The 25,078-nt window shown below is 45.3% G+C and overlaps 1 protein-coding gene across 7 annotated transcripts in view; it reads left to right on the top strand.

Moving 5' to 3' along the window:
- LOC133375375 (uncharacterized) overlaps nt 1–25,078 on the top strand; it is a 31,585-nt gene that overhangs the window by 652 nt on the left and 5,855 nt on the right. The window contains exons 1-14 of one of the 7 annotated variants that reach the window (XM_061606973.1): nt 4–686; nt 2,254–3,612; nt 8,239–8,353; nt 8,494–8,565; nt 13,316–13,387; nt 15,033–15,081; nt 17,029–17,097; nt 17,377–17,414; nt 18,415–18,463; nt 20,411–20,479; nt 20,759–20,796; nt 21,797–21,845; nt 23,793–23,861; nt 24,141–24,178. In XM_061606973.1, the coding sequence (XP_061462957.1) occupies nt 8,351–8,353; nt 8,494–8,565; nt 13,316–13,387; nt 15,033–15,081; nt 17,029–17,097; nt 17,377–17,414; nt 18,415–18,463; nt 20,411–20,479; nt 20,759–20,796; nt 21,797–21,845; nt 23,793–23,861; nt 24,141–24,178 (615 nt within the window). In that variant the 5' untranslated portion in view covers nt 4–686; nt 2,254–3,612; nt 8,239–8,350. Of the gene's footprint in view, nt 1–3; nt 687–2,253; nt 3,999–8,238; nt 8,354–8,493; nt 8,566–13,110; nt 13,178–13,315; nt 13,388–15,032; nt 15,082–17,028; nt 17,098–17,376; nt 17,415–18,414; nt 18,464–20,410; nt 20,480–20,758; nt 20,797–21,796; nt 21,846–23,792; nt 23,862–24,140; nt 24,179–25,078 lie in introns of those variants that run through there. The other 6 variants (XM_061606972.1, XM_061606971.1, XM_061606975.1 and 3 more) reach the window with 6 other exon arrangements.

The following is a 25,078-nucleotide window of genomic DNA, read 5'->3' as shown; positions in this document are numbered from 1 at the left end:
GTTAAAGCAATGAAGGAGAGACCTGAATGCAAAAGGGGCGAAGAAAGAGAGAAGCGGCAGGAAAGGCAAGGAATCCGCGGCTGGCTGGAGAGAGGAAGGAGGTTGGAAGGATTGAGAGACGTCCCATCTGGTTCCTTTCCATTATGTGCAGTCAACTGTGAGGATGTAGTTCATTGGGGAGTTCATGCTTTCCATGCAGAAGATCTCAGGTTCAATTTTGGCCACTCCAATTTAAAGGATAAGAAGTGCCCTGCTGGATCAGACCAAAAGGCGATTCTAGTCCAGCAACTTGTTCCCACGCTGGTCAGTCAGCAAGCCTCTGAGAAGTCCACAAGCAGGACATGAATGCAATACCTCTCCTCCCCTCCGAAAATATGGGGTCTCAGTGCAGTGTGATTTCAAATAACTTCACAACATGGCTGTTAACTGCCCTCAGTTGTGCTTGCCTGTGAGAAGCTTTTGTGCTTATCTGAGTCCTGTGTTAGCACTGCAGAAAGCAGCTACTGCCTAAAATGCTGATTGCTCCATTTTTATCACTCTTGTGTTTCTTGCTCTGAGGATCTAATACGGGAACTGTGGATATGATGAGAAGAAGGGCTCATCTACAGATCTCTCTCAAAAAGCAGGCACATGCCTTTGGTAAGGTACATTCCCGGAGAGGAGAACCGCAACTGGAAAGCTTCAAGGTGAGTTATTTATGGTATCCTTCTCCTCCATTAAAAAGTCAGCCTGTCCTCCAATCTCCTACCAACCAGTCTTACCTTCACCCCAGATTCGATGTTCCCCAACTGTGGTGCATGGACCACCAGTGGTCCGTGAGCTTCATTCAGGTGGTCCGTGGCATGCCCACATTAAATATTCATATGGATTTTTAATTGAATTCCATGGAATGCAAACTATAATGCAACAAAAGAGAATGTAAGAAATAAAAGCAGTAATAAAAATACTGTTAAAAACCACACTACACCTAGCCACAGCACATGACAATTGCTACACCAGCAGAAAAATCATTAAGTGGCCCACCAAGTCCCTCAGCAATTTTCAAGTGGTCTGTGGGGGAAACAAGTTTGGGAATCACTATCTTAGAACAGAAAGGCTTGTTGTGGTTAAATAGATGTCCAAGTGCCTGGAATCCGTAAGTGGATGGATGGGAGAGAATAGGCTGAAGCTGAACCCCGACAAGGCTGAGGTATTACTTGTGGGAGATAAAAGGAAATTAGGAATTACTGACCTGATGCTTAATGGGGTAAATTTGCCCCTGAAGGACCAGGTCCGCAGTCTTGGGGTCATTCTTGACTCCCAGCTGTCCATGGAGGCTCAGATTACAGCAGTGAGCCAGGCAGCTTGGTATCAATTACATCTGATACGGAGACTGCGACCCTATCTTCCTGGTCATCTGCTCCCCCAAGTGATACATGCCCTGGTCTCCTCTCGCTTAGACTACTGCAATGCGCTCTACGTGGGGTTACCCTTGAAAACGGTCCGGAAATTACAGCTGGTACAGAATGCGGCGGCACGCTTGATCACGCATAGCCGTCGCTGGGATCACATTACCCCAGTGTTATTAGATCTTCACTGGCTACCAGTTGTCTACCGGGCCCAATTCAAGGTGTTGGTGCTGACCTTTAAAACCCTATACGGGTTCGGCCCAGTATATCTGAAGGAACGCCTCCAGAATCACCGATTATGCCGCCTGACAAGATCAGCCTCGCAAGACCTTCTCTCGGTCCCACCTGTGAGAACAGCCAGGCTGGTGCGAACCAGAGAGAGGGCATTTTCTTTGTGGCCCCCACTCTCTGGAACTCTCTCCCTTTTGATCTCGGACATGCTCCCTCCTTGTCCAGCTATCGCCGAGCCTTGAAGACCTGGCTGTTCAGGCAGGCCTACAAGATTGAGACAGAGTAATTTATGAATTAAAGCATGGTTTTTTAATTTTAAAATTTGATGATGTTATTATATATATATGTATTGTTTTATTCTTGTTGTTCGTCATCTAGAGTGTCCCTAACCCGGACAGATAGGCGACTGAAAAATAAAATTTATTATTATTATTATTGTTGTTGTTGTTGTTGTTGTTTGTTGTTATTATTGTTGTTGTTGTTGCTGTTATTATTATTATTATAAATATTGTCTCCAATCTCAAAGCGATCATCCTTTGATTGATGGAAGCTCTGAAAAAGGCTATCACAGCATTTTTTCTGGGGAGGGCATCACTTGGCTCTTACTAACATTTTGAATTCCTTTGCCTTTCAGGATCAGGAATAACAAGGGAGGACCTGGCGGGAAGCAAAGTGGAGGAGAATTTGGAAGCAGGTGGAAGAAGAGACTTCCATGTTGCTTAGTTTGGGACCATTTGATTGGGACAGATCCACAAGAAATTAAGCAGGAACCAGATGAGGGGCTCCAGCAGGGTGGGAAGCCTAGTGGCAGGTGTTCCTGGAGACAACATAGGGCCCTAGGCACAGAGACAAAAACTCATCGCTGCCTCGATCCCAGTCAGGATTGAGAACACTAAAGACTTCCTGTCCACCTTGATAGGAGTAGCTGGTGCCAGGCTGCGGCCTAGGGGGGAAAAGGTGACCCAGGCCTTGGAAGGCATCAGTGGAGAAACCCAAGAGGCCCATGAAAAGCCAGATTCTATGGTGGAAGTGAAGAAAGAGAGTCTGGAGGAGGAGGAAGACTCAAAGATGGAACATCAGCATTCCAGGCACTTTGGATACCATGCGAGCAAGGGATCCCATTTGGACAGGAACTTTGGGTATTTGGGGCTGAAGCCAGGGAGATCTACAAAGCAGAGCCTGGGGGATGCTGAATTCTGGACCGGTTCAATCTCGCTGTCCATCTTGAGCCACTACACTAGCTACACCCAAGGGCCTCCATTTGCATTATGCCAGGATGCCCATCATGTAGAGCCTCCCACACATGATGTCTCAACGCAGTGGGAATCATAGAATAGTAGAGTTGGAGGGGGCCTATAAGGCCATCAAGTCCAACCCTCTGCTCAATGCAGGAATCCAAATCAAAGCATTCCCGACAGATGGCTGTCCAGCTGCCTCTTGAATGCCTCCAGTTTCGGAGAGCCCACTACCTCTCTAGGTAATTGGTTCCATTGTTGTATGGCTCTAACAGTTAGGAAGTTTTTCTTGATGTCCAGTCGAAATCTGGCTTCTTGCAACTTGAGCCCATTATTCCATCTCCTGCATTCTGGGACAATCGAGAAGAGATCCCGGCCCTCCTCTGTGTGACAACCTTTCATGTACTTGAAGAGTGCTATCATATCTCCTCTCAGTCTTCTCCAGGCTAAACGTGCCCAGTTCTTTCAGTCTCTCATAGAGATTTGTTTCCAGTCCCCTGATCATCCTTGTTGCCCTTTTCTGAACCTGTTCCAGTTTGTTTGCATCCTTCTTGAAGCGCGGAGAAATGAACTGGACTCAGTACTTAAGATGAGGCCTAACCAGTGCTGAATAGAGGGGAACTAATACTTCATGTGTATGAGTACTCTGTTTGCCCAGAGGGAGAGGGTGCCCCAGACCTTGGCAGGTGTCATTGGAGAACACCAAGTGGCCTATGAAAGCCTGGATTTTACTGTGGAAGTGAAGGCGGAGACTCTGGGTGAGGAACTAGGACACTAGGGTTGCAGTCCACTTGCTGGTCCCAATCCTCTCACATACTGTCAAGCTAGAATTTAGTTCAATGCCATCTTTGTTTATTTTAGCTAACTTCTGCTTTCTTTCAGTTCTATTAAAGTGTTTAACAAGAAGGTGGGAGGACATTTAAAGGGTAAATATAACAGAAATTAACAGGGAAGCTTGGACTCGCCTACATTAAGGAAGGATTTGCTTTGCCATCGTGAAACTGAGCAGGTGAAAGTTGCTTTAAATTCTACCCATTGGATAGCATTGCTTGGAATAAAAAGAGAGACTAGAGCAGCACTGAGCTCACAAAAAATACATTAATTTCTTGCCTGATATATGAAAGGGCTCTGACAGGAACCTCAGGTATGTGTTGTATAGATCCTTTTATTGCACATCTCTTTAGATGCCTAAGCACAACAGATACTGCAGCTGCGTGAAGAGTCTGAGTCGTACCTTGTTGCTACAGCACTGAGTAGCAGCTGTCAGGGTGCCCCTTTGTCACTACCGGAGTCTGTGAGGAGACAGCTGAACTCCTTCAGCGGTTACAGGGATGTACTTGGCCAGAAAACAGAAAGGGGACTGTTGAACAGTTTTCTAAGATCACATTTGATGCCTAAGGCGTGTGACTAAACCAGAGGTTTTACATGTGGCTGCAAGGGCTCACCAGGAATCTGTCAGGATGTGCTCTGACATGACAGAGAAGAGACAGAGTGACCCCTTGCTTTCTCATGCCACGGCGGGGGAGAGGGGTTTGCGAACATGAAAGCAACTCTTCTTGAGGAGGCGGCGGTGGTGAGGGGGGGATTAGAAAGTATGGCATTTAGAGGGTTAATACTAGAGAGGCCTCTCTGTAGCATTAACCCTTTTAAATAGGGAGCACAATAATACTCAACAGGTTTTTATGATGTTTTTAAGTGTTTTTAGTGCTTTTGTTTGCCGGCCTGGGCTCCTACTGGGAGGAAGGGTGGGATATAAATCAAATAATAAATAAATAAATATTCAGACAGGATCTTTGGCTGTTTCCTCAGAGGAGGCATCCATTGTGCCTTGATAGTTCATGCTGTCTGCATACCCATGGTATGGATTTCTCCTCAAGCTTCTCTAATGGCCATCCCCTCACAGCCAGCTGGGAAGATGGGCAAGAACTGGGTCCTTGGCTGATGCTGTGGTAATATTCGCAGCATGGAGGGGGATTCAGGGAATGACTCCAACAGCAGGGGATGCATCAACATCAGCAGAAAGGAGAGGGGGCGGCTGGCTCAGCACAGGCAATGCAATTTCTAGGTCCATATTGCAGGATGTATTCATATAAATTCAGGAAAATCATCCACCGGAACGTGTGGAGATCACATTTGAGGAGTCTGCTGGTTAAGGGCCTGTCTCAGGTGAAGCCGTGTAAATGCGCACATAACAGCTAAGGTTTTCTGAGGCTTTATTTTTGGCTGCTGCTGTGTGTTCTTGAGGACAGTGTGGTGGAAGCGTAATGCCCAGTCTCTTGTGAGTTACACATACTGAGATTCCACCTGCTCACAAGCAGTGGCCCCAGCATCTCTCTTCTTTTGCAAGGGGGGGGACAGAGAGAAAAACTCTTCTACAGTAAAGCAAGCGTGTGTGGAGGAGTATTATTTATGAAAACTGTTCCCACATCCCTTTGAAACCACATTTTGAAAAAAACCTGCATTCACTTAACTCTCACAGCTAACAATTTCAAGGTTGCCAAGAACAGTATGATTTTTTAAAAACTGATGTAGGGCTTGTTCACGCTGGTTTACTGTGCGTTTGCAGCTGTTTGTATTCCCATTTAATCTATACAGTCTACATGACATTATTTATCCTCAAACAATGCCAATCTTTTCCATTGTAAATTCAGGTTCACCCAATATGGGGCTAAGCTAATAAATTGAAGGAAATGAAGCTCCAAACTGCTCCACTCGGGGTCACATGATTTGTTCTGCTTCTCCCCTTTCCGTGCCCACCACTTCCTCCCTGCTTTCATTTCATTTCCGGCAGTGTTTGCAGCTATTTCCGGTGCTCCTGAAAGGAGGAGCGTCACATGATTTGTTCTGCTTCTCGCCTTTCTGGGCCCACCACTTCCTCCCTGCTTTCATTTCATTTCCGGCAGTGTTTGCAGCTATTTCCGATGCTCCTGAAAGGAGGAGCGTCACATGATTTGTTCTGCTTCTCCCCTTTCTGTGCCCACCACTTCCTCCCTGCTTTCATTTCATTTCCGGCAGTGTTTGCAGCTATTTCCGGTGCTCCTGAAAGGAGGAGCGTCACATGATTTGTTCTGCTTCTCCCCTTTCTGGGCCCACCACTTCCTCACTGCTTTCATTTCATTTCCGGCAGTGTTTGCAGCTATTTCCGGTGCTCCTGAAAGGAGGAGTGTCACATGATTGGTTCTGCTTCTCCCCTTTCTGTGCCCACCACTTCCTCCCTGCTTTCATTTCATTTCCGGCAGTGTTTGCAGCTATTTCCGGTGCTCCTGAAAGGAGGAGCGTCACATGATTTGTTCTGCTTCTCCCCTTTCTGGGCCCACCACTTCCTCCCTGCTTTCATTTCATTTCCGGCAGTGTCTGCAGCTATTTCCGGTGCTCCTGAAAGGAGGAGCGTCATATGATTTGTTCTGCTTCTCCCCTTTCTGGGCCCACCACTTCCTCCCTGCTTTCATTTCATTTCCGGCAGTGTTTGCAGCTATTTCCGGTGCTCCTGAAAGGAGGAGCGTCACATGATTTGTTCTGCTTCTCCCCTTTCTGGGCCCACCACTTCCTCCCTGCTTTCATTTCATTTCCGGCAGTGCTTGTAGCTATTTCCGGTGCTCCTGAAGGGAGGAGCGTCACATGATTGGTTCTGCTTCTCCCCTTTCTGTGCCCACCACTTCCTCACTGCTTTCATTTCATTTCCGGCAGTGCTCGTAGCTGTTTCTGGTGTGCTCCTGAAAGGAGGAGCGTCATATGATTTGTTCTGCTTCTCCCCTTTCTGTGCCCACCACTTCCTCCCTGCTTTCATTTCATTTCCGGCAGTGTTTGCAGCTATTTCCGGTGCTCCTGAAAGGAGGAGCATCACATGATTGGTTCTGCTTCGCCCCTTTCTGTGCCCACCACTTCCTCCCTGCTTTCATTTCATTTCTGGCAGTGTTTGCAGCTATTTCCGGTGCTCCTGAAGGGAGGAGCGTCACATGATTGGTTCTGCTTCTCCCCTTTCTGGGCCCACCACTTCCTCCCTGCTTTCATTTCATTTCTGGCAGTGTTTGCAGCTATTTCCGGTGCTCCTGAAGGGAGGAGCGTCACATGATTTGTTCTGCTTCTCCCCTTTCTGTGCCCACCACTTCCTCCCTGCTTTCATTTCATTTCCGGCAGTGCTTGTAGCTGTTTCTGGTGTGCTCCTGAAAGGAGGAGCGTTACATGATTGGTTCTGCTTCTCCCCTTTCTGTGCCCACCACTTCTTCCCTGCTTTCATTTCATTTCCAGCAGTGTTTGCAGCTATTTGCGGTGCTCCTGAAAGGAGGAGCGTCACATGATTTGTTCTGCTTCTCCCCTTTCTGTGCCCACCACTTCCTCCCTGCTTTCATTTCATTTCCGGCAGTGTTTGCAGCTATTTCCGGTGCTCCTCAAAGGATGAGCGTCACATGATTTGTTCTGCTTCTCCCCTTTCTGTGCCCACCACATCCTCACTGCTTTCATTTCATTTCCGGCAGTGCTTGTAGCTGTTTCTGGTGTGCTCCTGAAAGGAGGAGCGTCACATGATTGGTTCTGCTTCTCCCCTTTCTGTGCCCACCACTTCCTCCCTGCTTTCATTTCATTTCCGGCAGTGTTTGCAGCTATTTCCGGTGCTCCTGAAAGGAGGAGCGTCACATGATTTGTTGTGCTTCTCCCCTTTCTGTGCCCACCACTTCCTCCATGCTTTTATTTCATTTCTGGCAGTGCTTGTAGCTATTTCCGGTGCTCCTGAAGGGAGGAGCGTCACATGATTTGTTCTGCTTCTCCCCTTTCTGTGCCCACCACTTCCTGCTTTCATTTCATTTCCTGCAGTGCTTGTAGCTGTTTCTGGTGTGCTCCTGAAAGGAGGAGCGTCATATGATTGGTGCTGCTTCTCCCCTTTCTGTGCCCACCACTTCCTCCCTGCTTTCATTTCATTTCCGGCAGTGCTTGTAGCTGTTTCTGGTGTGCTCCTGAAAGGAGGGGTGTATGTGTGTGTGTGTGTGTGTGTTTCATCATCAACAACAACCAAATACGAGGGTGAACTGAACAGCAACTCTGCAGAAGAAAATCTGTGTTCTAAAGGTGCTACCCTGTAGTTTAATAAAACTAAGCAAACATCAGTATTTGTTTCCTTTACCTTAAATAATATTCACTTAATAGTTTTGTCTGACGATATTCTGGATTAGACATTAGATGCCTAAATTCATAACAAGAAGCAAAAACTCTGAATTCCTGACAACTAAATTGTAGTCCACAATTTGTCATAACAGTATGTGAAATGCCCTGTCTTGCAAAACGTTGCTTTCCTAGCGAGACTAATATATGCAAACCACTGGCTCAGCACTAATGGGGATGAGAGCTGCTGCTGCCACCATCTGGTGAGTAATCACCATCATTTTTTCCAGATGATATAAATAGAGGTGCAACATGCATCAGTATGTACACATTCAATAAGACGTTGAGAGTGGAGGCTGTGGGAGCCCAGTGTTAGCAGGAGAAGAAATATGCAAGGACTTAATGGTAAGAACTCCAGGGGCTGTAGAAGAATATGTCCCCATTCAGAGAACATTTGTGAAGAAAAGATAGAAAGGAAATTTTGGGGACCAAATTTTTTGGGGTGTCCATATGCCTCAGATTGTCTCATTATTATTTTATTGTAGATCAAAGGAGATTCCACATCTTCCTGCGTATTGCTATCCGAAGTATGCAACCTGGCCCTCATAGAGTTGGTGGTAAGTTCTCAGAAGCACTTGTGTCTTGGGGATATTTGTACTTCTATTCCTGCTGTTTGTCACATCAAGTTGGGTGGTTGAGTAAGGTTTAAAAAAATCAGCATGCTGGGGAGATATACACTCCTTGGCAAAGCCAGAGATGACTTCTTCAAGTAGAGAAAAGCAGGAGGAAAAATAAATGATTTATGAACTATAAAGCCAGAGAAAAGCAGAAGGAGGAAGTACCATTTTTATGAGACGTTTTACTCAAGCAGAGGAAAGCAGAAAGAGGAAAGATGATTTATGAACTATAAAGACAGAGAGTTTTTACTGAAGCAGAGAAAAGAAGGAACAATGATTTATGAACTATAAAGACAGAGACTTTTTACTCAAGCAGAGAAAAGAAGGAACTATGATTTATGAACTATAAAGACAGAGGCTTTTTACTGAAGCAGAGAAAAGAAGGAACAATGATTTATGAACTATAAAGACAGAGACTTTTTACTCAAGCAGAGAAAAGAAGGAGCAATGATTTATGAACTATAAAGACAGAGACTTTTTACTCAAGCAGAGAAAAGAAGGAACAATGATTTATGAACTGTAAAGACAGAAACTTTTTACTGAAGCAGAGAAAAGAAGGAACAATGATTTATGAACTATAAAGAGAGAGAATTTTTACTCAAGCAGAGAAAAGAAGGAACAATGATTTATGGACTATAAAGACAGAGACTTTTTACTCAAGCAGAGAAAAGAAGGAACAATGATTTATGGACTATAAAGACAGAGACTTTTTACTCAAGCAGAGAAAAGAAGGAACAATGATTTATGGACTATAAAGACAGAGACTTTTTACTCAAGCAGAGAAAAGAAGGAACAATGATTTATGGACTATAAAGACAGAGAGTTTTTACTGAAGGAGAGAAAAGAAGGAGCAATGATTTATGAACTATAAAGACAGAGACTTTTTACTCAAGCAGAGAAAAGAAGGAACAATGATTTCTGAACTATAAAGACAGAGACTTTTTACTCAAGCAGAGAAAAGAAGGAACAATGATTTCTGAACTATAAAGACAGACTTTTTACTCAAGCGGAGAAAAGAAGGAGCAATGATATATGAACTATAAAGACAGAGACTTTTTACTCAAGCAGAGAAAAGAAGGAACAATGATTTATGGACTATAAAGACAGACTTTTTACTGAAGCAGAGAAAAGAAGGAACAATGATTTATGAACTATAAAGACAGAGACTTTTTACTCAAGCAGAGAAAAGCAGAAGGAGGAAAGATGATTTATGGACTATAAAGACAGACTTTTTACTGAAGCAGAGAAAAGAAGGAACAATGATTTATGAACTATAAAGACAGAGACTTTTTACTCAAGCAGAGAAAAGAAGGAGCAATGATTTCTGAACTATAAAGACAGAGACTTTTTACTCAAGCAGAGAAAAGAAGGAACAATGATTTCTGAACTATAAAGTCAGAGACTTTTTACTCAAGCAGAGAAAAGAAGGAACAATGATTTATGAACTATAAAGACAGAGACTTTTTACTCAAGCAGAGAAAAGAAGGAGCAATGATTTATGAACTATAAAGACAGAGAGTTTTTACTCAAGCAGAGAAAAGAAGGAACAATGATTTATGAACTATAAAGACAGAGACTTTTTATTCAAGCAGAGAAAAGAAGGAACAATGATTTATGAACTATAAAGACAGAGACTTTTTACTCAAGCAGAGAAAAGAAGGAGCAATGATTTATGAACTATAAAGACAGAGACTTTTTACTCAAGCAGAGAAAAGAAGGAACAATGATTTATGAACTATAAAGACAGAGACTTTTTACTCAAGCAGAGAAAAGAAGGAACAATGTATTATTTATGAAAACTGTTCCCACATCCCTTTGAAACCACATTTTGAAAAAAACCTGCATTCACTTAACTCTCACAGCTAACAATTTCAAGGTTGCCAAGAACAGTATGATTTTTTAAAAACTGATGTAGGGCTTGTTCACGCTGGTTTACTGTGCGTTTGCAGCTGTTTGTATTCCCATTTAATCTATACAGTCTACATGACATTATTTATCCTCAAACAACGCCAATCTTTTCCATTGTAAATTCAGGTTCACCCAATATGGGGCTAAGCTAATAAATTGAAGGAAATGAAGCTCCAAACTGCTCCACTCGGGGTCACATGATTTGTTCTGCTTCTCCCCTTTCTGTGCCCACCACTTCCTCCCCGCTTTCATTTCATTTCCAGCAGTGTTTGCAGCTATTTCCGGTGCTCCTGAAAGGAGGAGCGTCACATGATTTGTTCTGCTTCTCCCCTTTCTGTGCCCACCACTTCCTCCCTGCTTTCATTTCATTTCCGGCAGTGTTTGCAGATATTTCCGGTGCTCCAGAAAGGAGGAGCGTCACATGATTTGTTCTGCTTCTCTCCTTTCTGGGCCCACCACATCCTCACTGCTTTCATTTCATTTCCGGCAGTGTTTGCAGCTATTTCCGGTGCTCCTGAAAGGAGGAGCGTCACATGATTGGTTCTGCTTCGCCCCTTTCTGTGCCCACCACTTCCTCCCTGCTTTCATTTCATTTCCGGCAGTGTTTGCAGCTATTTCCGGTGCTCCTGAAAGGAGGAGCGTCACATGATTGGTTCTGCTTCGCCCCTTTCTGTGCCCACCACTTCCTCCCTGCTTTCATTTCATTTCCGGCAGTGTTTGCAGCTATTTCCGGTGCTCCTGAAAGGAGGAGCGTCACATGATTGGTTCTGCTTCGCCCCTTTCTGTGCCCACCACTTCCTCCCTGCTTTCATTTCATTTCCGGCAGTGCTTGTAGCTATTTCCGGTGCTCCTGAAAGGAGGAGTGTGACATGATTGGTGCTGCTTCTCCCCTTTCTGTGCCCACCACTTCCTCCCTGCTTTCATTTCATTTCCGGCAGTGTTTGCAGCTATTTCCGGTGCTCCTGAAAGGAGGAGTGTCACATGATTTGTTCTGCTTCTCCCCTTTCTGTGCCCACCACTTCCTCCCTGCTTTCATTTCATTTCCGGCAGTGCTTGTACCTGTTTCTGGTGTGCTCCTGAAAGGAGGAGCGTCACATGATTTGTTCTGCTTCTCCCCTTTCTGGGCCCACCACTTCCTCCCTGCTTTCATTTCATTTCCGGCAGTGCTTGTAGCTATTTCCGGTGCTCCTGAAAGGAGGAGCGTCATATGATTTGTTGTGCTTCTCCCCTTTCTGTGCCCACCACTTCCTCACTGCTTTCATTTCATTTCCAGCAGTGCTTGTACCTGTTTCTGGTGTGCTCCTGAAAGGAGGAGCGTCATAAGATTTGTTCTGCTTCTCCCCTTTCTGTGCCCAACACTTCCTCCCTGCTTTCATTTCATTTCCGGCAGTGTTTGCAGCTATTTCCGGTGCTCCTGAAAGGAGGAGCGTCATATGATTTGTTCTGCTTCTCCCCTTTCTGTGCCCACCACTTCCTGCTTTCATTTCATTTCCAGCAGTGCTTGTAGCTGTTTCTGGTGTGCTCCTGAAAGGAGGAGCGTCACATGATTTGTTCTGCTTCTCCCCTTTCTGGGCCCACCACTTCCTCCCTGCTTTCATTTCATTTCCGGCAGTGCTTGTAGCTATTTCCGGTGCTCCTGAAAGGAGGAGCGTCATATGATTTGTTGTGCTTCTCCCCTTTCTGTGCCCACCACTTCCTCACTGCTTTCATTTCATTTCCGGCAGTGCTTGTACCTGTTTCTGGTGTGCTCCTGAAAGGAGGAGCGTCATATGATTTGTTCTGCTTCTCCCCTTTCTGTGCCCACCACTTCCTCCCTGCTTTCATTTCATTTCCGGCAGTGTTTGCAGCTATTTCCGGTGCTCCTGAAAGGAGGAGCGTCATATGATTTGTTCTGCTTCTCCCCTTTCTGTGCCCACCACTTCCTGCTTTCATTTCATTTCCAGCAGTGCTTGTAGCTGTTTCTGGTGTGCTCCTGAAAGGAGGAGCGTCATATGATTGGTGCTGCTTCTCCCTTTTCTGTGCCCACCACTTCCTCCCTGCTTTCATTTCATTTCCGGCAGTGCTTGTAGCTGTTTCCGGTGTGCTCCTGAAAGGAGGGGTGTGTGTGTGTGTGTGTGTGTGTGTGTGTGTGTTTCATCATCAACAACAACCAAATACGAGGGTGAACTGAACAGCAACTCTGCAGAAGAAAATCTGTGTTCTAAAGGTGCTACCCTGTAGTTTAATAAAACTAAGCAAACATCAGTATTTGTTTCCTTTACCTTAAATAATATTCACTTAATAGTTTTGCCTGACGATATTCTGGATTAGACATCAGATGCCTAAATTCATAACAAGAAGCAAAAACTCTGAATTCCTGACAACTAAATTGTAGTCCACAATTTGTCATAACAGTATGTGAAATGCCCTGTCTTGCAAAACATTGCTTTCCTAGCGAGACTAATATATGCAAACCACTGGCTCAGCACTAATGGGGATGAGAGCTGCTGCTGCCACCATCTGGTGAGTAATCACCATCATTTTTTCCAGATGATATAAATAGAGGTGCAACATGCATCAGTATGTACACATTCAATAAGACGTTGAGAGTTGAGGCTGTGGGAGCCCAGTGTTAGCAGGAGAAGAAATATGCAAGGACTTAATGGTAAGAACTCCAGGGGCTGTAGAAGAATATGTCCCCATTCAGAGAACATTTGTGAAGAAAAGATAGAAAGGAAATTTTGGGGACCAAATTTTTTGGGGTGTCCATATGCCTCAGATTCTCATTATTATTTTATTGTAGATCAAAGGAGATTCCACATCTTCCTGCGTATTGCTATCCGAAGTATGCAACCTGGCCCTCATAGAGTTGGTGGTAAGTTCTCAGAAGCACTTGTGTCTTGGTGATATTTGTACTTCTATTCCTGCTGTTTGTCACATCAAGTTGGGTGGTTGAGTAAGGTTTAAAAAAATCAGCATGCTGGGGAGATATACACTCCTTGGCAAAGCCAGAGATGACTTCTTCAAGTAGAGAAAAGCAGGAGGAAAAATAAATGATTTATGAACTATAAAGCCAGAGAAAAGCAGAAGGAGGAAGTACCATTTTTATGAGACGTTTTACTCAAGCAGAGGAAAGCAGAAAGAGGAAAGATGATTTATGAACTATAAAGACAGAGACTTTTTACTGAAGCAGAGAAAAGAAGGAACAGTGATTTATGAGCAGTCAGTGGATCTGGTGCCCATGGGGACTGGTGGGGCGGAAGGCAGGGAGCCCAAGAGTAGGCGGAGCCAGAGCCAGTGACCGGCAGAGTCCACTAATTGTCATCTTGTCCCCCATCCTCCTCCCTGATGAGTTCTACAAGGGCAACACTGGGGCAGAGGAGGAGGAGGAAGGTGGCAGCCAGGGCCACCCCCTGGACTGGCTGTAAGCGAGAAGGGCAGGCAGGAGGAGTCTGGGTGAGGGCAGGCTGAGGCTGGTGGGGCAGAGCCCCATTTGCCCCAATGGAGCAGTCTCCCCTGAACACTGGCTGACCTGATACTTGAGAAGGCTGTCTCTCCTCCTTCCACCCCTGCACCCATTTTGGCTTTCCCCACCTTTTCCTCACCTCTCCTTGACCTTATCTCCCTCTAGACTCCCCTCACTCATATTAACTTATTCCAATGGATGCAGGATCCTTACCCCCGGCATTGAGAATTGGGCTGAAGACACACTTGTGGTTGTATTGGTTTCAGCACGTCTCCCAATTGTGTTTTGTGAAATGGGAGACACACGACATTAGTCAAACTCCACCCGTTTTTACTCCAAAACCTGGGAAATTGGAGATCGATTACATTTTACCTTGAAGTCAGTTTTGCACAGGCTTCAAAACTGATTGGTCATCAACCCCCATTGCCATTTCAGGTGTGTCCAATGGAAACACTTTGCAGTAGGCTCAGGCCAAGACATTAATTGGCCCAATACTTTGCTGTGAACAGTCCTAAAAGGTCTGACATCAGTAGTGGGGAAAGGAGATGTGTCCAGCCGTGGGCAAATACATTTCAAACTGCAGCCAGACAAGAGCAGTCTTGCTGCTTTTGAAACAGCTAGTGTGCACATAGCCCTAGATATTGCCATGATAATACCATTGCATATCCGTTGTCAGCACCGTCAAGTACTAAATGTTATTGCGTGTCAACAGTTAAATATTGCAAAACATCCATAGCCAGCTAATAAATAGGGAAATGACTGAGCTCTGGGGGTTAAATGGAGAATCCATTATTTATGTATTTATTATTTGATTTATATCCCGCCCTTCCTCCCAGCAGGAGCCCAGGGTGGCAAACAGAAACACTAAAAACACTTTAAAACATCATAAAAACAGATTATTTGGAGAATATATGAGTACTTAAGAGAATATTGCCTCCCAAAATCTGCAAAGGAGAATTTTGATGAGAATATTTTTGGAACAAAATCATTCCAACTCTACAGATGAGTGTGTGTAGTATGTGTTTTAAGTTGTCTCCTCATTATTTTGTTGTAGGTCAAGGTGGATCCCCAGCAGTTCCGTATTTTACTTTTCAGAGTCGATGGTAAGTCTTAGGATGGGCAGTAGGGATGGTTCCATCAGTTTTTCATGTATCCAATCTTAAATTCAGCTCTCCTCATTTCTGCAGCAATTTGTGATTTAAAAAAATCCTTATGAAAATTCTCCAGAATTTTAGTGCGAATTTATCCTAATAAACACATTTCTGTACTCTGTTTTGACTAACATTTGCAACAACATAAAAATCCCAGCAGAATGGGAGAGAGAGCCGGATGTTTCTCTTTGGCCCTCAGGAATTGAAATGAATGAAGGGAGGAGGGGAGGGAGGGGGTGTGGAGAGGGGAACGATTCACACACCCACCTAAAAGCATTGGAGCAAAGCATCTGCAAGCACTAGAGATCTGGAGTGAAGACATTTGTTCCTTCCCTTTTCATATTATCAGAGGATTGGCTTAGTACAGATATACAGGGGGAAAACTGTGATAGCTTCTGTTTGCCAGTAACGTCATGTGAACCGTGCAAATTAAAAGGGGATGTGAGTAGCACCAGACCCACAGTAAATCCCCGTGTAGATGAGCCCTATGTTTCATTTCGCATATTGTTTCAGAAACTGCAAATTTGATAATTTGGCTTGAAATACGAACTGAATTTAATTTCTCCTCCATCCCTAGTGGGCAGGGGTGATGAATCCATTAAGGTTTTTAAAAATGCCTGCCAACCCCCAATTGAATTGACTGCCACAGCCACCAGCATCAGGAGGGGTAGATTGCAGCACTCTCTGCTCTGGTGTCCTAGGACGTTGCTGTCTTCTCTGGTCTAGCAATTTCCCTCCCCGCTGAGGAGCAAAAAGCAGGAAGGAGCGCTCCAATCTATTCTCAATGAGGAAGTAATTTTTTGTGGGGAGGGGAGAGAAAATCACAAGAGCAGGCCAGCGGGGGGGGGGGGCAATGGAGGCTGATGCCTTTTGGTACTGATGGGACAGTTAATGGTAGGCAGAGCCAGGGTTCACAGTAGAAGAGCCAACCAGTCACAGTTTTTCTCCCCATCCGCCTTCCTTGCAAATACGCAGAATAGAAGGCTGCAGGCCTGTGCCCACTTACATGGGAGTAAGCCTCACTGAACTCAGTGGGGCTTGCATATACGTAGGGCTACATAGGATTGTTCTGCATGCACACACAAAATGAATGAAAGCAGTCTTCTTTAAACAGTTGACAATTCAGTTCAATGTTGTCCCATCATGGTTCCTAAAATTGACCTCTTATATGGATTCACTGAAATACTACATTTTTAAAACGGTCTTTTCAACTTTGTGCATACACTCATTAAATAAAAGGTCAGTGCAAACAAACAGCCCTTCCAAACAGGCCAGTTTTGTTTGCAGCTACCTGGCAACAAGACAGAGGTTGACCCGCATCTCCCCTTTGACCCACACCAGCCAGGGCAGGCAGTGTGTGTGTGGAAAAACTTCCTCTTTGCTCTGCCTGCTCCCGGCTGGTGCAGCAAAGAGGCCCAGATCAGGCTGATTGCAAATAATGTGAAGGCAGCAAGGCAGGCTCTGGATCCAGATGATTCTGTTGTAGCCTAGCTCTGCCTACTCCCAAAATGCCCCATTTCAGGGGTTCCTGCTGATTATCACTGGTGGGGATACCGCTGGTGGTAAAGCCCATCTATCATTTGGGCAAGCACATTGGGGCACTCTTCACTGGCAAGGCTCCCCGTAGAACCAGGCAGGGCTGGTTAGAGTGACACCTCTGCCTATACAACACCCCCCTCCACACAGTGGATTGGGGGATTGAACTGCTCTGCCCATCAGATGTATTAATATATTCCATTTGGCTTTGGCTCCACCTACTTTTGCACTTCAGCCACACCCACTTTGGCATGTGGTCCTCAGATCAAAAAAAGAAATTTTGAAGAAACCTTTTAAGCAGTTTTTGTTTCAGTCCGAGAGATGTCCAAGAACCTCAAGTCTTCCCCTCTTGTCTTGTTGCAGGCCAAGATGGATCCATTTCCAAGGCTACAGCATGTTTTACCATGCAATCAGGATGTTTCACTGTTGGTGGTAAGTCCTAAGGAGCTGCGGTCTTGGGCTTACTCCATTTTGTGGCATTTGCCATGTCTTTGGCAGAATATTACTTGATGCTACTTGATATCCTAATAATCTTGAATTGTTTCTGTAGCTGACCAAGGCGGGCCCCACCATTAGACCTACCATTAGTAAGATGGCTTCCTCAGGCAGTAGATTTTGGCTGCCACAAAACTGAAATTCGTTTCAATGCTAGCCAGAACTAGAGACCTCCTATGTGCCTCATCTTGTCTCCTTGGTGTTTCCCCCCCACAGGGCATCTTATAATCTCCAAACAAACCTCAGATTTATTGGTAAGTATTCTGGAAATTAAAATGGCAGCTACACAACTACCTGGCCGAGTTTGGAAAGCTTTGGAGTGCTCCCTTCTCTGGAATGCTGTTGAAAGTGCTGCTGCCACCACCACTGCTACTCTCCACCAGATAGGCATGCCAGAGTTTGATGTGGATGAGGAGGTCCATCAGAGGTTACCTTGCCCAAGGCCCCTCAAACCTAGAGCCAGCCTTGGGGTGTATGCAGATCGAGGCGGGCTTCATTCTCAGTGGCCCCCACTGGGTTCCATCAGACGAAATAGTGTGATTGCAACCTAAGATATAGGTTGGAAGAGCATATAGGCCACATCCACACCTTGCATTTATTCCACTTCACAGTCCTGGCTTCCTTCAAAGAATCCTGGGAGCTGTAGTTTGTGAAGGGTGCTGAGAGTTGTTAGGAAACCCCTATTCCCCTCACAGAGCTACAATTCCCAGAGTTCTCTGGGAAGAGGGATCCTGTTAAACCTCTCTGGCAATTGTAGCTCTATGAGGGGAACTGGGTTCTCCTAACAGCTCTCACCATCTTTCACAAGCTACACTTCTCAGGATTCTTTGGGCGAAGCCTGGACTGTATAAAGTGGAATAAATGAATAGCGTAAATATGGCCCATGTCTGGGAGAATCCGTGTGTGTGTTGCTGTGAACTCTTAGCGGGAAGTGTGGGATATAAATGCTATTTATAAGACTGGATTGAAATCTCCACCTTCTTCCTGTATATTCTCCCTCTGTGAAAATGTGGACTAGTTTTCTTTGGGGGCAAGGAGAGGAACCATTTCTCTGAATTTTTTGGGTTGAGGTTTACTATTTACTTTTCTGGGTCTCAAGAAGAAGTGCAGATGGCAGAAACCTGTGCGTTAATCCTCACCCCACTTCCCACCAGCCATTTTGATGAGAATATTTTTGGAACAAAATCATTCCAACTCTACAGATGAGTGTGTGTAGTATGTGTTTTAAGTTGTCTCCTCATTATTTTGTTGTAGGTCAAGGTGGATCCCCGGCAGTTCCGTATTTTACTTTTCAGAGTCGATGGTAAGTCTTAGGATGGGCAGTAGGGATGGTTCCATCAGTTTTTCATGTATCCAATCTTAAATTCAGCTCTCCTCATTTCTGCAGCAATTTGTGATTTAAAAAAATCCTTATGAAAATTCTCCAGAATTTTAGTGCGAATTTATCCTAATAAACACATTTCTGTACTCTGTTTTGACTAACATTTGCAACAACATAAAAATCCCAGCAGAATGGGAGAGAGAGCCGGATGTTTCTCTTTGGCCCTCAGGAATTGAAATGAATGAAGGGAGGAGGGGAGGGAGGGGGTGTGGAGAGGGGAACGATTCACACACCCACCTAAAAGCATTGGAGCAAAGCATCTGCAAGCACTAGAGATCCGGAGTGCAGACATTTGTTCCTTCCCTTTTCATATTATCAGAGGATTGGCTTAGTACAGATATACAGGGGGAAAACTGTGATAGCTTCTGTTTGCCAGTAACGTCATGTGAACCGTGCAAATTAAAAGGGGATGTGAGTAGCACCAGACCCACAGTAAATCCCCATGTAGATGAGCCCTATGTTTCATTTCGCATATTGTTTCAGAAACTGCAAATTTGATAATTTGGCTTGAAATACGAACTGAATTTAATTTCTCCTCCATCCCTAGTGGGCAGGGGTGATGAATCCATTAAGGTTTTTAAAAATGCCTGCCAACCCCCAATTGAATTGACTGCCACAGCCACCAGCATCAGGGAGGGGTAGATTGCAGCACTCTCTGCTCTGGTGTCCTAGGACGTTGCTGTCTTCTCTGGTCTAGCAATTTCCCTCCCCGCTGAGGAGCAAAAAGCAGGAAGGAGCGCTCCAATCTATTCTCAATGAGGAAGTAATTTTTTGTGGGGAGGGGAGAGAAAATCACAAGAGCAGGCCAGCGGGGGAGGGGGCAATGGAGGCTGATGCCTTTTGGTACTGATGGGACAGTTAATGGTAGGCAGAGCCAGGGTTCACAGTAGAAGAGCCAACCAGTCACAGTTTTTCTCCCCATCCGCCTTCCTTGCAAATACGCAGAATAGAAGGCTGCAGGCCTGTGCCCACTTACATGGGAGTAAGCCTCACTGAACTCAGTGGGGCTTGCATATACGTAGGGCTACATAGGATTGTTCTGCATGCACACACAAAATGAATGAAAGCAGTCTTCTTTAAACAGTTGACAATTCAGTTCAATGTTGTCCCATCATGGTTCCTAAAATTGACCTCTTATATGGATTCACTGAAATACTACATTTTTAAAACGGTCTTTTTAACTTTGTGCATACACTCATTAAATAAAAGGTCAGTGCAAACAAACAGCCCTTCCAAACAGGCCAGTTTTGTTTGCAGCTACCTGGCAACAAGACAGAGGTTGACCCGCATCTCCCCTTTGACCCACACCAGCCAGGGCAGGCAGTGTGTGTGTGGAAAAACTTCCTCTTTGCTCTGCCTGCTCCCGGCTGGTGCAGCAAAGAGGCCCAGATCAGGCTGATTGCAAATAATGTGAAGGCAGCAAGGCAGGCTCTGGATCCAGATGATTCTGTTGTAGCCTAGCTCTGCCTACTCCCAAAATGCCCCATTTCAGGGGTTCCTGCTGATTATCACTGGTGGGGATACCGCTGGTGGTAAAGCCCATCTATCATTTGGGCAAGCACATTGGGGCACTCTTCACTGGCAAGGCTCCCCGTAGAACCAGGCAGGGCTGGTTAGAGTGACACCTCTGCCTATACAACACCCCCCTCCACACAATGGATTGGGGGATTGAACTGCTCTGCCCATCAGATGTATTAATATATTCCATTTGGCTTTGGCTCCACCTACTTTTGCACTTCAGCCACACCCACTTTGGCATGTGGTCCTCAGATCAAAAAAAGAAATTTTGAAGAAACCTTTTAAGCAGTTTTTGTTTCAGTCCGAGAGATGTCCAAGAACCTCAAGTCTTCCCCTCTTGTCTTGTTGCAGGCCAAGATGGATCCATTTCCAAGGCTACAGCATGTTTTACCATGCAATCAGGATGTTTCACTGTTGGTGGTAAGTCCTAAGGAGCTGCGGTCTTGGGCTTACTCCATTTTGTGGCATTTGCCATGTCTTTGGCAGAATATTACTTGATGCTACTTGATATCCTGATAATCTTGAATTGTTTCTGTAGCTGACCAAGGCGGGCCCCACCATTAGACCTACCATTAGTAAGATGGCTTCCTCAGGCAGTAGATTTTGGCTGCCACAAAACTGAAATTCGTTTCAATGCTAGCCAGAACTAGGGACCTCCTATGTGCCTCATCTTGTCTCCTTGGTGTTTCCCCCCCACAGGGCATCTTATAATCTCCAAACAAACCTCAGATTTATTGGTAAGTATTCTGGAAATTAAAATGGCAGCTACACAACTACCTGGCCGAGTTTGGAAAGCTTTGGAGTGCTCCCTTCTCTGGAATGCTGTTGAAAGTGCTGCTGCCACCACCACTGCTACTCTCCACCAGATAGGCATGCCAGAGTTTGATGTGGATGAGGAGGTCCATCAGAGGTTACCTTGCCCAAGGCCCCTCAAACCTAGAGCCAGCCTTGGGGTGTATGCAGATCGAGGCGGGCTTCATTCTCAGTGGCCCCCACTGGGTTCCATCAGACGAAATAGTGTGATTGCAACCTAAGATATAGGTTGGAAGAGCATATAGGCCACATCCACACCATGCATTTATTCCACTTCACAGTCCTGGCTTCCTTCAAAGAATCCTGGGAGCTGTAGTTTGTGAAGGGTGCTGAGAGTTGTTAGGAAACCCCTATTCCCCTCACAGAGCTACAATTCCCAGAGTTCTCTGGGAAGAGGGATTCTGTTAAACCTCTCTGGCAATTGTAGCTCTATGAGGGGAACTGGGTTCTCCTAACAGCTCTCACCATCTTTCACAAGCTACACTTCTCAGGATTCTTTGGGCGAAGCCTGGACTGTATAAAGTGGAATAAATGAATAGCGTAAATATGGCCCATGTCTGGGAGAATCCGTGTGTGTGTTGCTGTGAACTCTTAGCGGGAAGTGTGGGATATAAATGCTATTTATAAGACTGGATTGAAATCTCCACCTTCTTCCTGTATATTCTCCCTCTGTGAAAATGTGGACTAGTTTTCATTGGGGGCAAGGAGAGGAACCATTTCTCTGAATTTTTTGGGTTGAGGTTTACTATTTACTTTTCTGGGTCTCAAGAAGAAGTGCAGATGGCAGAAACCTGTGCGTTAATCCTCACCCCACTTCCCACCAGCCATTTTGATGAGAATATTTTTGGAACAAAATCATTCCAACTCTACAGATGAGTGTGTGTAGTATGTGTTTTAAGTTGTCTCCTCATTATTTTGTTGTAGGTCAAGGTGGATCCCCGGCAGTTCCGTATTTTACTTTTCAGAGTCGATGGTAAGTCTTAGGATGGGCAGTAGGGATGGTTCCATCAGTTTTTCATGTATCCAATCTTAAATTCAGCTCTCCTCATTTCTGCAGCAATTTGTGATTTAAAAAAATCCTTATGAAAATTCTCCAGAATTTTAGTGCGAATTTATCCTAATAAACACATTTCTGTACTCTGTTTTGACTAACATTTGCAACAACATAAAAATCCCAGCAGAATGGGAGAGAGAGCCGGATGTTTCTCTTTGGCCCTCAGGAATTGAAATGAATGAAGGGAGGAGGGGAGGGAGGGGGTGTGGAGAGGGGAACGATTCACACACCCACCTAAAAGCATTGGAGCAAAGCATCTGCAAGCACTAGAGATCCGGAGTGCAGACATTTGTTCCTTCCCTTTTCATATTATCAGAGGATTGGCTTAGTACAGATATACAGGGGGAAAACTGTGATAGCTTCTGTTTGCCAGTAACGTCATGTGAACCGTGCAAATTAAAAGGGGATGTGAGTAGCACCAGACCCACAGTAAATCCCCATGTAGATGAGCCCTATGTTTCATTTCGCATATTGTTTCAGAAACTGCAAATTTGATAATTTGGCTTGAAATACGAACTGAATTTAATTTCTCCTCCATCCCTAGTGGGCAGGGGTGATGAATCCATTAAGGTTTTTAAAAATGCCTGCCAACCCCCAATTGAATTGACTGCCACAGCCACCAGCATCAGGGAGGGGTAGATTGCAGCACTCTCTGCTCTGGTGTCCTAGGACGTTGCTGTCTTCTCTGGTCTAGCAATTTCCCTCCCCGCTGAGGAGCAAAAAGCAGGAAGGAGCGCTCCAATCTATTCTCAATGAGGAAGTAATTTTTTGTGGGGAGGGGAGAGAAAATCACAAGAGCAGGCCAGCGGGGGAGGGGGCAATGGAGGCTGATGCCTTTTGGTACTGATGGGACAGTTAATGGTAGGCAGAGCCAGGGTTCACAGTAGAAGAGCCAACCAGTCACAGTTTTTCTCCCCATCCGCCTTCCTTGCAAATACGCAGAATAGAAGGCTGCAGGCCTGTGCCCACTTACATGGGAGTAAGCCTCACTGAACTCAGTGGGGCTTGCATATACGTAGGGCTACATAGGATTGTTCTGCATGCACACACAAAATGAATGAAAGCAGTCTTCTTTAAACAGTTGACAATTCAGTTCAATGTTGTCCCATCATGGTTCCTAAAATTGACCTCTTATATGGATTCACTGAAATACTACATTTTTAAAACGGTCTTTTTAACTTTGTGCATACACTCATTAAATAAAAGGTCAGTGCAAACAAACAGCCCTTCCAAACAGGCCAGTTTTGTTTGCAGCTACCTGGCAACAAGACAGAGGTTGACCCGCATCTCCCCTTTGACTCACACCAGCCAGGGCAGGCAGTGTGTGTGTGGAAAAACTTCCTCTTTGCTCTGCCTGCTCCCGGCTGGTGCAGCAAAGAGGCCCAGATCAGGCTGATTGCAAATAATGTGAAGGCAGCAAGGCTGGCTCTGGATCCAGATGATTCTGTTGTAGCCTAGCTCTGCCTACTCCCAAAATGCCCCATTTCAGGGGTTCCTGCTGATTATCACTGGTGGGGATACCGCTGGTGGTAAAGCCCATCTATCATTTGGGCAAGCACATTGGGGCACTCTTCACTGGCAAGGCTCCCCGTAGAACCAGGCAGGGCTGGTTAGAGTGACACCTCTGCCTATACAACACCCCCCTCCACACAATGGATTGGGGGATTGAACTGCTCTGCCCATCAGATGTATTAATATATTCCATTTGGCTTTGGCTCCACCTACTTTTGCACTTCAGCCACACCCACTTTGGCATGTGGTCCTCAGATCAAAAAAAGAAATTTTGAAGAAACCTTTTAAGCAGTTTTTGTTTCAGTCCGAGAGATGTCCAAGAACCTCAAGTCTTCCCCTCTTGTCTTGTTGCAGGCCAAGATGGATCCATTTCCAAGGCTACAGCATGTTTTACCATGCAATCAGGATGTTTCACTGTTGGTGGTAAGTCCTAAGGAGCTGCGGTCTTGGGCTTACTCCATTTTGTGGCATTTGCCATGTCTTTGGCAGAATATTACTTGATGCTACTTGATATCCTGATAATCTTGAATTGTTTCTGTAGCTGACCAAGGCGGGCCCCACCATTAGACCTACCATTAGTAAGATGGCTTCCTCAGGCAGTAGATTTTGGCTGCCACAAAACTGAAATTCGTTTCAATGCTAGCCAGAACTAGAGACCTCCTATGTGCCTCATCTTGTCTCCTTGGTGTTTCCCCCCCACAGGGCATCTTATAATCTCCAAACAAACCTCAGATTTATTGGTAAGTATTCTGGAAATTAAAATGGCAGCTACACAACTACCTGGCCGAGTTTGGAAAGCTTTGGAGTGCTCCCTTCTCTGGAATGCTGTTGAAAGTGCTGCTGCCACCACCACTGCTACTCTCCACCAGATAGGCATGCCAGAGTTTGATGTGGATGAGGAGGTCCATCAGAGGTTACCTTGCCCAAGGCCCCTCAAACCTAGAGCCAGCCTTGGGGTGTATGCAGATCGAGGCGGGCTTCATTCTCAGTGGCCCCCACTGGGTTCCATCAGACGAAATAGTGTGATTGCAACCTAAGATATAGGTTGGAAGAGCATATAGGCCACATCCACACCATGCATTTATTCCACTTCACAGTCCTGGCTTCCTTCAAAGAATCCTGGGAGCTGTAGTTTGTGAAGGGTGCTGAGAGTTGTTAGGAAACCCCTATTCCCCTCACAGAGCTACAATTCCCAGAGTTCTCTGGGAAGAGGGATTCTGTTAAACCTCTCTGGCAATTGTAGCTCTATGAGGGGAACTGGGTTCTCCTAACAGCTCTCACCATCTTTCACAAGCTACACTTCTCAGGATTCTTTGGGCGAAGCCTGGACTGTATAAAGTGGAATAAATGAATAGCGTAAATATGGCCCATGTCTGGGAGAATCCGTGTGTGTGTTGCTGTGAACTCTTAGCGGGAAGTGTGGGATATAAATGCTATTTATAAGACTGGATTGAAATCTCCACCTTCTTCCTGTATATTCTCCCTCTGTGAAAATGTGGACTAGTTTTCTTTGGGGGCAAGGAGAGGAACCATTTCTCTGAATTTTTTGGGTTGAGGTTTACTATTTACTTTTCTGGGTCTCAAGAAGAAGTGCAGATGGCAGAAACCTGTGCGTTAATCCTCACCCCACTTCCCACCAG

The sequence above is a fragment of the Rhineura floridana genome, unplaced genomic scaffold, assembly GCF_030035675.1.
Source record: "Rhineura floridana isolate rRhiFlo1 unplaced genomic scaffold, rRhiFlo1.hap2 scaffold_19, whole genome shotgun sequence".
Lineage (NCBI taxonomy): Eukaryota > Metazoa > Chordata > Lepidosauria > Squamata > Rhineuridae > Rhineura > Rhineura floridana.
Note: the sequence above shows the minus strand (reverse complement) of the source record. Positions and strands in the feature narration are given on the sequence as shown.